The sequence below is a fragment of the Pristiophorus japonicus genome, chromosome 6, assembly GCF_044704955.1.
Source record: "Pristiophorus japonicus isolate sPriJap1 chromosome 6, sPriJap1.hap1, whole genome shotgun sequence".
NCBI classification, from domain to species: Eukaryota; Metazoa; Chordata; class Chondrichthyes; family Pristiophoridae; genus Pristiophorus; species Pristiophorus japonicus.
In genome coordinates, this window is record NC_091982.1 from 53,354,090 (window position 1) to 53,366,394 (window position 12,305).

General features: G+C 44.5%; 1 protein-coding gene across 1 annotated transcript in view; it reads right to left on the bottom strand.

Moving 5' to 3' along the window:
* Positions 1–12,305, bottom strand: part of il1rapl2 (interleukin 1 receptor accessory protein-like 2) — a 704,017-nt gene that overhangs the window by 679,375 nt on the left and 12,337 nt on the right. The window contains exon 3 of the mRNA XM_070883960.1: positions 10,632–10,911. Within this exon, the coding sequence (XP_070740061.1) occupies positions 10,632–10,911 (280 nt within the window). The remainder of the gene's footprint in view (positions 1–10,631; positions 10,912–12,305) is intronic.

Consider the following 12,305-nt stretch of genomic DNA (forward strand, 5'->3'; position numbering starts at 1 on the left):
GATGTACAATTGTTGAAGTTCATCCATGTGATCTTTAAATGTTTGCCATTGCCTATCCACTGTCAATCCTTTAAGTATCACTCGCCAGTCTATTCTAGCCAATTCACGTCTCATACCATCGAAGTTACCTTCCTTTAAGTTCAGGACTCTAGTCTCTGAATTAACTGTGTCACTCGCCATCCTAATAAAGAATTCTACCATGTTCTGGTCACTTTTCCCCAAGGGGCCTCGCACAACAAATTATTAATCAGCCCGTTCTCATTACACATCACACAGTCTAGGATGGCCAGCTCCCTCGTTGGTTCCTCAACATATTGGTCTAGAAAACCATCCCTAATACACTCCAGGAAATCCTCCTCCACCGCATTGCTACCAGTTTGGTTAGCCCAATCAATATGTAGATTGAAGTCGCCCATGATAACTGCTGTACGTTTATTGCACCCATCCCTAATTTCTTGTTTGATGCTGTCCCCAACCTCACTACTACTGCTTGGTGGTCTGTACACAACTCTCACTAGCGTTTTCTGCCCTTTGGTATTCCGTAGCTCCACCTATACCGATTCCACATCATCCAAGCTAATGTCCTTCCTTACTATTGCATTAATTTCAACTTTAACCAGCAATGCCACCCCACCTCCTTTTCCTTTCTGTCCATCCTTCCTAAATGTTGAGTACCCCTGGATGTTGAGTTCCCAGCCTTGGTCACCCTGGAGCCATGTCTCCATGATGCCAATTACATCATATCCATTAACTGCTATCTGCGCAGTTAATTCGTCCACCTTATTACAAATACTCCTCGCATTGAGGCACAGAGTCTTCAGGCTTGTCTTTTTAACACACTTTGCCCCTTTAGAATTTTGCTGTTATGTGGCCCTTTTTGCTTTTTGCCTTGGGTTTCTCTGCCCTCCAGTTTTTCTTTTCCTCTTTCTATCTTTTGCTTCTGCCTCCATTCTACTTCCCTCTGTCTCCCTGCATAGGTTCCCATCCCCCTGCCATATTAGTTTAAAACCTCCCCAACAGCACTCGCAAACACTCCCCCTAGGACATTGGTTCCGGTCCTGCCCAGGTGCCGACCATCCGGTTTGTACTGGTCCCACCTCCCCCAGAACCGGTTCCAATGTCCCAGGAATTTGAATCCCTCCCTTTTGCACCACTCCTCAAGCCACATGTTCATCTGAGCTATCCTGTGATTTCTACTCTGACTAGCACGTGGCACTGATAGAAATCCTGAGATTACTACTTTTGAGCTCCTGCTTTTTAATTTAACTCCTAGCTCCCTAAATTCATCTTGTAGGATCTCATCCTATTTTTTACTTATATCGTTGGTACTTATATGCACCACGACAACTGGCTGTTCACCCTCCCCCTCCAGAATTCCCTGCAGCCGCTCCGAGACATCCTTGACCCTTGCACCAGAGAGGCAACATACCATTCTGGAGTCTCAATTCTGGCTGCAGAAACGTCTATCTATTCCCCTTACAATAGAATTCCCTCCCACTATAGCTCACCCTCTATTTTTCCTGCTCTCCTGTGCAGCAGAGGCACCCATGGTGCCATGAACTTTGCTGCTGCTGCTCTCTCTCCTGATGAGTCATCCCCCTCAACAGTATCCAAAGTGGTGTATCTATTTTTCAGGGGGATACTGCAGGGGACCCCTGCACAACCTTCCTTCCACTGCTCTTCCTGTTGATCACCCATCCCCTATCTGGCTCTGTAAGCTTTACCTGCGGTGTGGCCAACTCACTAAATGTGCTATTCACGACATCCTCAGCATCGCGGATGCTCCAGAGTAAATCCACCCACAGCTCCAGTTCCGCAATGCGGTCTGTCAGGTGCTGCAGCCGGATACACTTCCCACACATGTAGTCGTCAGGGACACTGGAATCTTCCCTGACTTCCCAAATATTTTTGAATGATAAGGGGAGTGGGCAGGGAGGTAGAGCTGAGCCTAAGATCAGATCAGCCATGATCTTATTAAATGGCAGAACCGGCTCGAGGGGCCAAATAGCCTTCTCCAGCTTCTATTTCTTATGTTCTTATGTACAGATCGCTCTATGTATTGAAATAAATTTTCAGTTTCCAACAGACAAAAGGCTGAAAGAAATGTGAAATTTGTAATTTTTTGCACCTGCAGAAGAAGAGAACATGTCCTTTGAGCACGGAGTAGTGGCTAACATTCTGGGAAGTTAGTTTCACTCAGGACTGCATTGGAAAGCTCGAGGTCAGGAGGAGCCTGGGCCACGTCGGGAGGGCAGCATGACTTTGGCCACACAGCACCAGGCAGGGTCGGAGCACGGACTAGTTATGAGCAGTGCCACAGGAGATATACCGGCACGCTTTATATACAGCCTTTTCCCTTTATCCCCACTGAATCTTCTGGAAACATGAATCATATAACAATATCTTTGGAGTAAAGTTTTCTCTGTGTCTATTCACTTTATTCCTACATTACAACAAGTGACTGAACTTCAAAAGGTACTTCATTGGCTGTAAATGCTTTGGAACGTCCGGTGGTAATGAAAGGCGCTATATAAATGCAAGTGGCTCTGCTGCACAGGAGGGGAGGAAAAAGAGTGGGAGAGCTATAGTGATAGGGATTCAATTGTAAGGGAATAGATAGATGTTTCTGTGGCCGCAACCGAGACTGCAGGATGGTATGTTGCCTCCCTGGTGCAAGGGTCAAGGATGTCTCGGAGCGGGTGCAGGGAATTCTGAAAAGGGAGGGTGAACAGCCATTTGTCGTGTGCATATAGGTACCAACGATATCGGTAAAAAAAGGGGATGAGGTCCTACATGACGGATTTAGGGAGCTAGGAGCTAAATTGTAAAGTAGGACCTCAAAAGTAGTAATCTCAGGATTGCTACCAGTGCCACGTGCTAGTCAGAGTAGGAATCGCAGGATAGCTCAGATGAATACGTGGCTTGAGGAGTGGTGCAGCAGGGAGGGATTCAAATTCCTGGGACATTGGAACCGGTTCTGGAGGAGGTGGGACCAGTACAAACCGGATGGTCTGCACCTCGGCAGGACCGGAACCAATGTCCGAGGGGGAGTGTTTGCGAATGCTGTTGGGGAGGAGTTAAACTAATATGGCAGGGGAATGGGAACCCATGCAGGGAGACAGAGGGAAATAGGATGGGGGCAGAAGCAAAAGATAGAAAGGAGAAAAGTAAAACTGGAGGGAAGAGATACCTAAGGCAAAAAGCAAAAAGGGCCACATTACAGCAAAATTCTAAAGGGGCAAAGTGCGTTAGAAAGACAAGCCTGAAGGCTCTGTGCCTCAATGCGAGGAGTATTCGTAATTAGGTGGACGAATTAACTGCGCAGATAGCAGTTAACGGGTATGATGTAATTGGCATCACAGAGACATGGCTCCAGGGTGACCAAGGCTGGGAATGCAACATCCAGGGGTATTCAACATTTAGGAAGGGTAGACAGAAAGGAAAAGGAGGCGGAGTGGCATTGCTGGTTAAAGAGGAAATTAATGCAAGAGTAAGAAAGGACATGAGCTTGGAGGATGTGGAATCAGTTTGGATAGAGCTGCGGAATACCAAGCGGCAGAAAACACAAGTGGGAGCAGTGTTCAGACCACCAAACAGCAGTAGTAAGGTTGGGGACAGCATCAAACAAGAAATAAGGGATGCATGCAATAAAGGTACAGCAGTTATCATGGGTGACTTTAATCTACATATTGATTGGGCTAACCAAACAGGTAGCAATGCGGTGGAGGAGGATTTCCTGGAGTGTATAAGGGATGGTTTTTTAGACCAATATGTCGAGGAACCAACCAGGGAGCTGGCCATCCTAGACTGTGTGATGTGTAATGAGAACGGACTAATTAATAATTTGTTGTGCGAGGCCCCTTGGGGAAAAGTGACCAGAACATGGTAGAATTCTTTATTCGGATGGAGAGTGAGACAGTTAATTCAGAAACTAGGGTCCTGAACTTAAGGAAAGGTCGAAAGGGAATGGAAGACCACCAGGAAGAGCAGTGCAAGGAAGGTAGTGCAGGGGTCCCCTGCGGTCATCCCCCTGTAAAACAGATACACCGCTTTGAGTACTGTTGAGGGGGATGACTCATCAGGGGAGGGCAGCAGCAGCCAAGTTCATGGCACTGTGGCTGGCTCTGCTGCACAGGAGGGCAGGAAAAAGAGTGGGAGAGCGATAGTGATAGGGGATTCAATTATAAGGGGTATAGATAGGCATTTCTGCGGCCGCAACCGAGACTCCAGGATGGTATGTTGCATCCTTGGTGCAAGGGTCAAGGATGTCTCGCAGTGGATGCAGGACATTCTGATAAGGGAGGGTGGACAGCCAGTTGTCGTGGTGCACATTGGTACCAACGATATAGGTAATAAAAGGGATGAGATCCTACGAGACGAATTTAAGGAGCTAGGAGCTAAAGTAAAAAGTAGGACCTCAAAAGTAGTAATCTCGGGATTGCTACCAGTGCCACATGCTAGTCAGAGCAGGAATCGCAGGATAGCTCAGATTAATACGTGGCTTGAGCAGTGGTGCAGCAGGGAGGGATTCGAATTCTTGTAGCAATGGAACCAGTTCTTGAGAACGTGCGACCAGTACAAACCGCACGGTCTGCACCTCGGCAGGACCGGAACGAATGTCCAAGGGGGAGTGTTTGCTCGTGCTGATGGGGAGGAGTTAAACTAATATGGCAGGGGGATGGGAACCAAAGCAGGGAGACAGAGGGAAACAAAATGGAGACAGAAGCAAAAGACAGAAAGGAGATGAGTAAAAGTGGAGGGCAGAGAAACCCAAGGCAAAATCAAAAAGGGCCACTGTATAGCAAAATTCTAAAGGGTCAAAGTGTAATAAAAAGGCAAGCCTGAAAGCTCGGTGCATCAATGCGAGGAGTATTCGGAACACAGGAGAGGGCTCTGAGCTAGTTAGAGTGGGTGAGAGCTCAGAAGAACAGGACCCCAAGAAAGAATGCAAAAGGCAGGAGGTAACAGAGCAGAGTAGCACTGGGGTAAGTGCAAACCACAAGATGATAGGAAGGGACAATATGTATGAATATAAAGGGGCTGCAGGAGGGGTCAAAACTAAAAATCATGGTTTAAAAACTTGTATTAAAACACTCTACCTAAACGCACGCAGCATTCAAAATAAAGTAAATGAGTTGACGGCACAAATCATTACAAATGGGTATGATTTGGTGGCCATTACAGAAACATAGTTGCAGGGAGGCCAAGACTGGGAATTAAACATACAGAGGTATCTGACAATTCGGAAAGATAGACAAGAAGGGAAAGGAGGTGGGTTAGCTCTGTTAATAAAGGATGATATCAGGGCAGTTGTGAGAGACGATATTGGCTCCAATGAACAAAATGTTGAATCATTGTGGGTGGAGATTAGAGATAGTAAGGGGAAAAAGTCACTGGTGGGCGCAGTTTATCGGCCCCTAAATAATAACTTCACGGTGGGGCAGACAATAATCAAGGGAATAATGGAGGCACGTGAAAAAGGAACGGCTGTAATCATGAGGGATTTTAACCTACATATCGATTGGTCAAATCAAATCGCACGGGGTAGCCTTGAGGAGGAATTCATAGAATGCATACGGGATTGTTTCTTAGAACAGTATGTTACAGAACCGACAAGGGAGCAATCTATCTTAGATCTGGTCCAGTGTAATGAGACAGGAATAATAAATGATCTCCTAGTAAAAGATCCTCTCGGAATGAGTGATCACAGTATGGTTGAATTTGTAATACATGTTGAGGGTGAAGAAGTAGTGTCTCAAACGAGCGTATTATGCTTAAACAAAGGGGACTACAGTGGGATGAGGGCAGAGTTGGCTAAAGTAGACTGGGAACACAGACTAAACGGTGGCACAATTGAGGAACAGTGGAGGACTTTTAAGGAGCTCTTTCATAGTGCTCAACAAAAATATATTCCAGTGAAAAAGAAGGGTGGTAAGAGAAGGGATAACCAGCCGTGGATAACCAAGGAAATAAAGGAGAGTATCAAATTAAAAACCAGTGCGTATAAGGTGGCCAAGGTTAGTGGGAAACTAGAAGATTGGGAAAATTTTAAACGACAGCAAAGAATGACTAAGAAAGCAATAAAGAAAGGAAAGATAGATTACGAAAGTAAACTTGCGCAAAACATAAAAACAGTTAGTAAAAGCTTTTACTGATATATAAAACGGAAAAGAGTGACGAAAGTAAATGTTGGTCTATTGGAAGATGAGAAGGGGGATTTAATAATGGGAAATGTGGAAATGGCTGAGACCTTAAACAATTATTTTGCTTCGGTCTTCACAGTGGAAGTCACAAAAACCATGCCACAAATTGCTGGTCATGGGAATGTGGGAAGGGAGGACCTTGAGACAACCACTATCACTAGGGGGGTAGTGCTGGACAGGCTAATGGATCTCAAGGTAGACAAGTCCCCTGGTCCTGATGAAATGCATCCCAGGGTATTAAAAGAGATGGCGGAAGTTATAGCATATGCATTTGTTATAATCTACCAAAATTCTCTGGACTCTGGGGAGGTACCAGCGGATTGGAAAACAGCTAATGTAACGCCTCTGTTTAAAAAAGGGGGCAGACAAAAGGCAGGTAACTATAGGCCGGTTAGTTTAACATCTGTAGTGGGGAAAATGCTTGAAGCTATCATTAAGGAAGAAATAGCGGGACATCTAGATCGGAATAGTGCAATCAAGCAGACGCAACATGGATTCATGAAGGGGAAATCATGTTTAACTAATTTACTGGAATTCTTTGAGGATACAGCGAGCATGGTGGATAGAGGTGTACCGATGGATGTGGTGTATTTAGATTTCCAAAAGGTGCCACACAAAAGGTTACTGCAGAAGATAAAGGTACACGGAGTCAGAGGAAATGTATTAGCAGGGATCAAGAATTAGCTGGCTAACAGAAAGCGGTGAGTCAGGATAAATGGGTCCTTGGAAATCAGTGGTTAGTGGTGTGCCACAGGAATCGGTGCTGGGACCACAACTGTTTACAATATACATAGATGACCTGGAAGAGGGGACAGAGTGTAATGTAACAAAAATTTGCAGATGACACAAAGATTAGTGGGAAAGCGGGTTGTGTAGTGGATACAGAGAGGCTGCAAAGAGATTTAGATAGGTTAAGCGAATGGGCTAAGATTTGGCAAATGGAATACAATGTCAGAAAATGTGAGGTCATTCACCTTGGGAAAAAAAAACAGTAAAAGGGAATATTAATTGAATGGGGAGAAATTACAACATGCTGCAGTGCAGAGGGACCTGGGGGTCCTTGTGCATGAATCCCAAAAAGTGAGTTTGCAGGTGCAGCAGGTAATCAGGAAGGCGAATGGAATGCTGGCCTTCATTGCAAGAGGGATGAAGTACAAAAGCAGGGAGGTCCTGCTGCAACTGTATAGGGTATTGGTGAGGCCGCACCTGGAGTACTGCGTGCAGTTTTGGTCACCTTACTTAAGGAAGGATATACTAGCTTTGAAGTGGGTACAGAGACGATTCACTAGGCTGATTCCGGAGATGAGGGGGTTACCTTATGATGATAGATTGAGTAGACTGGGTCTTTACTCGTTGGAGTTCAGAAGGATGAGGGGGGATCTTATAGAAACATTTAAAATAATGAATGGATAGACAAGATAGAGATAGAGAGGTTGTTTCCACTGGTCGCGGAGACTAGAACTAGGGGGCACAGCCTCAAAATACGGGGGAGCCAATTTAAAACCGAGTTGAGAAGGAATTTCTTCTCCCAGAGGGTTGTGAATCTGTGGAATTCTCTGCCCAAGGAAGCAGTTGAGGCTAGTTCATTGAATGTATTCAAATCACAGATAGATAGATTTTTAACCAATAAGGGAATTAAAGGTTATGGGGAGCGGGCGGGTAAGTGGAGCTGAGTCCAAGGCCAGATCAGCCATGGTATTGTTGAATGGCGGAGCAGTCTCAAGGGGCTAGATGGCCTACTCCTGTTCCTAGTTCTTATGTTCTAACTTCGATGGTTTGAGACTTGAATTGGCTAGAGTAGACTGGCAAATTATACTTAAAGGGTTGACGGTGGATAGGCAATGGCAAACAATTAAAGATCACATGGATGAACTTCAGCAATTGTATATCCCTGTCTGGAGTAAAAATAAAACGGGGAAGGAAGCATATAAATTGGCCAGAAAAAGCAGCAAACCTGAGGACTGGGAGAAATTGAGAATTCAGCAAAGGAGGACAAAGGGTTTAATTAAGAGGGGGAAAATACAGTACGAAAAGAAGCTAGCCGGGAACATAAAAACTGACTGCAAAAGCTTCTTTATATATGTGAAGAGAAAAAGATTAGTGAAGACAAACGTAGGTCCCTTGCAGTCGGATTCAGGTGAATTTATAATGGGGAACAAAGAAATGGCAGACCAATTGAACAAATACTTTGTTTCTGTCTTCATGAAGGAAGACACAAATAACCTTCCGAATGTACTAGGGGACCGAGGGTCTCGTGAGAAGGAGGAACTGAATGATATCCTTATTAGGCAGGAAATTGTGTTCGGGAAATTGATGGGATTGAAGGGCGATAATTTCCCGGGGCCTGATAGTCTGCATCCCAGAGTACTTAAGGAAGAGGCCCTTGAAATAGTGGATGCATTGGTGATCATTTTTCAACAGTCTATCAACTCGGAATCAGTTCCTATGGACTGGAGGGCAGCTAATGTAACACCACTTTTTAAAAAGGGAGGGAGAGAGAAAGTGGGTAATTATAAACCGGTTCGCCTGACATCAGCGGTGGGGAAAATGTTGCAATCAATTATTAAGAATGAAATAGCAGCGCATTTGGAAAGCAGTGACAGGATCGGTCCAAGTCAGTGTGGTTTCATGAAAGGGAAATCATGCTTGACAAATCTTCTGGAATTTTTTGAGGATGTAACTAGTAGAGTGGACAAGTGAGAATCAGTGGATGTGGTGTATTTGGACTTTCAAAAGGCTTTTGACAAGGTCCCACACAAGAGATTGGTGTGCAGAATTAAAGCACATGGTATTGGGGGTAATATACTGACGTGGATAGAGAACTGGTTGGCAGACAGGAAGCAGAGAATCGGGATAAACGGGTTCTTTTCAAAATGGCAGGCAGTGACTCGTGGAGTGCCGCAGGGCTCAGTGCTGGGATCCCAGCTCTTTACATAGAAACATAGAAACATAGAAACATAGAAACATAAAAAATAGGTGCAGGAGTAGGCCATTCGGCCCTTCAAGCCTGCACCGCCATTCAATGAGTTCATGGCTAAACATGCAACTTCAGTACCCCATTCCTGCTTTCGTGCCATACCCCTTGATCCCCTAGTAGTAAGGACTACATCTAACTCCTTTTTGAATATATTTAGTGAATTGGCCTCAACAACTTTGTGCTGGAGAATTCCACAGATTCACCACACTCTGGGTGAAGAAGTTTCTCCTCATCTCGGTCCTAAATGGCTTACCCCTTATCCTTAGACTGTGACCCCTGGTTTTGGACTTCCCCAACATTGGGAACATTCTTCCTGCATCCAACCTGTCTAAACCCGTCAGAATTTTAAATGTTTCGATGAGATCCCTTCTCATTCTTCTGAACTCCAGTGAATACAAGCCCAGTTGATCCAGTCTTTCTTGATATGTCAGTCCCGTCATCCCGGGAATCAGTCTGGTGAACCTTCGCTGCACTCCCTCAATAGCAAGAATGTCCTTCAAGTTAGGAGACCAAAACTGTACACAATACTCCAGGTGTGGCCTCACTAAGGCCCTGTACAACTGTAGTAACACCGCCCTGCCCCTGTACTCAAATCCCTTCGCTATGAAGGCCAACATGCCATTTGCTTTCTTAACCGCCTGCTGTACTTGCATGCCAACCTTCAATGACTGATGTACCATGACACCCAGGTCTCGTTACACCTCCCCTTTTTCTAATTTGTCACCATTCAGATAATAGTCTGTCTCTCTGTTTTTACCACCAAAGTGGATAACCTCATATTTATCCACATTATACTTCATCTGCCATGCATTTTGCCCACTCACCTAACCTATCCAAGTCACTCTGCAGCCTCATAGCATCCTCCTCGCAGCTCACACTGCCACTCAACTTAGTGTCATCCACAAATTTGGAGATGCTACATTTAATCCCCTCGTCTAAATCATTAATGTACAATGTAAACAGCTGAGGCCCCAGCACAGAACCTTGCGGTACCCCACTAGTCACTGCCTGCCATTCTGAAAAGTACCCATTTACTCCTACTCTTTGCTTCCTGTCTGCCAATCAGTTCTCAATCCATGTCAGCACACTACCCCCAATCCCATGTGCTTTAACTTTGCACATTAATCTCTTGTGTGGGACCTTGTCGAAAGCCTTCTGAAAGTCCAAATACATCACCGAATGGCCTACTCCTGCAGCTATTTTCTTTGTTTATGTATGTTTCTAAGTCTATATTTTCTTTAAAAAAAATTATACCGTATCTGCGTGATTTTACAGGACGCTCCATCTTTACATTAGCGTCAAAACATTTTACATCGGTTTAAGCAGTAATCAGTTAAAGTTCATCTGCCTTCCATATAGTTTGGCCTATTCTCTACCTGTGTGCTAGAGTCAATTTTTTTTAACATAAGCCTGTTGAAACTGTAATATAATACAATGCAAATTCCCCTTACCTTAATACACACGTGTAGAATCCGTTGTCCTGCAACTCTGCTGAATGGAACCAAATTGAATCCTCCTCTTTGCTTATTCTGCGCCCAGCAAATATAATTGGTTCTTCTGAATCGCCTTGTCCATTATTTTTATACCACATTAGGCTGAGTCCTGAATTCTGTGCCATGCTGTAGTTAGTCCTGATGTATCCGTAGAACAGTGCACATTTCACACGCACAGGCTCACCTGCCAGCATCATGTATTTTTTGAGATCCACGGACCAGTCAATGCAAACATCAACTGCAAGGAGGGAATAAAAAGTAAAAGAAAAACGCATTAGTCACTGCAATTTTTTTTTGTCCATCAGCTATGCTCTACGGGTGACCGAATCAGAATGGTGTGCGATGAGATTAAGATGTTCATTGTTAAGGATTTGTAAACGTTTACAAATCCCCTTGACATTCAACGGCATTACCATCACTGAATCCCCCACCATCAACATCCTGAGGGTCACCAGTGACCAGAAACTAACTGGACCGGCCACATAAATACTGTGGCAACAAGAGCGGGTCAGAGGCTGGGTATTCTGCAGTGAGTGTCTCACCTCCTGACTCACCAAAATCTTTCCACCATCTACAAGTCAGGAGTGTGATGGAATACTCTCCACTTGCCTGGATGAGTGCAGCTCCAACAACATTCAAGTAGCTTTGCACCATCCAGGACAAAGCAGCCCACTTGATCGGCACCCCATCCACCACCTTAAATATTCACTCCCTCCACCACCAGTGCTCCGTGGCTGCAGTGTGTCAGCATCATCATAAGCAGTCCCTCGACTATCTGCAAGATGGTACACAAAATCTAGGCTGACACTGCAGTGCAATATTGAGGGAGTGCTGCACTGTCAGAGGTGCCATCTCTTTTGGTTGAGACCTTAAATGTCTGCTCTCCCAGGTGGACATAAAATATCCTATGGCACTATTTCGAAGAAGAACAAGGGAGTTATCCCTGGTGTCCTGGCCAATATTTATCCCTCACTCAACATCATAAAAACAGTTTATCTGGTCATTATCGTATTGCTGCTTGTGGGAGCTTGCTGTGCGCGAATTGGCTGCCGCGTTTCTACATTACAACAGTAATTACACTCCAAAAGTACTTCATTGGCTGTAAAGCTCTTTGAGATATCTGATGATCATGAAAGGTGCTATTGAAATGCAATCTTTCTTTCTTCTCTCTTAAGCAGGACCAATTATACATTCAATTTTAGAATTCCTACATGGCCACATCCTTGGTTCCATGAAATGGGTCAACACTAAAAATATCAGCAAAGTTAGATAATATAGATGAGTATTTGAGGAAATTTGTAGTTCGCATCCAGGTCATGTCAAATGTTGATGTTTTAATGTAAACCCAGTCCAATAATACAGAAAGATGGTACATGTGAGGAGAGAGCTTCAGGTTATATAGATTATTACTCGTAAATCTTGTTTCACTGCCCTTTCAGGCAGTGCATTCCAGATCTCAACAACTCACTGCGTAAAAAATAAATGTTTCATCAAGTCGCTACTGGTTCTTTTGCTTATCACCTTAAATCTGTGTCCTCTGGTTATCAGCCACTGGAAACAGTTTCTCTTTATTTACTCTATCAAACCCTGCATGATTTTTAACACCTCTATCAAATCTCCTCTTAACCTTCT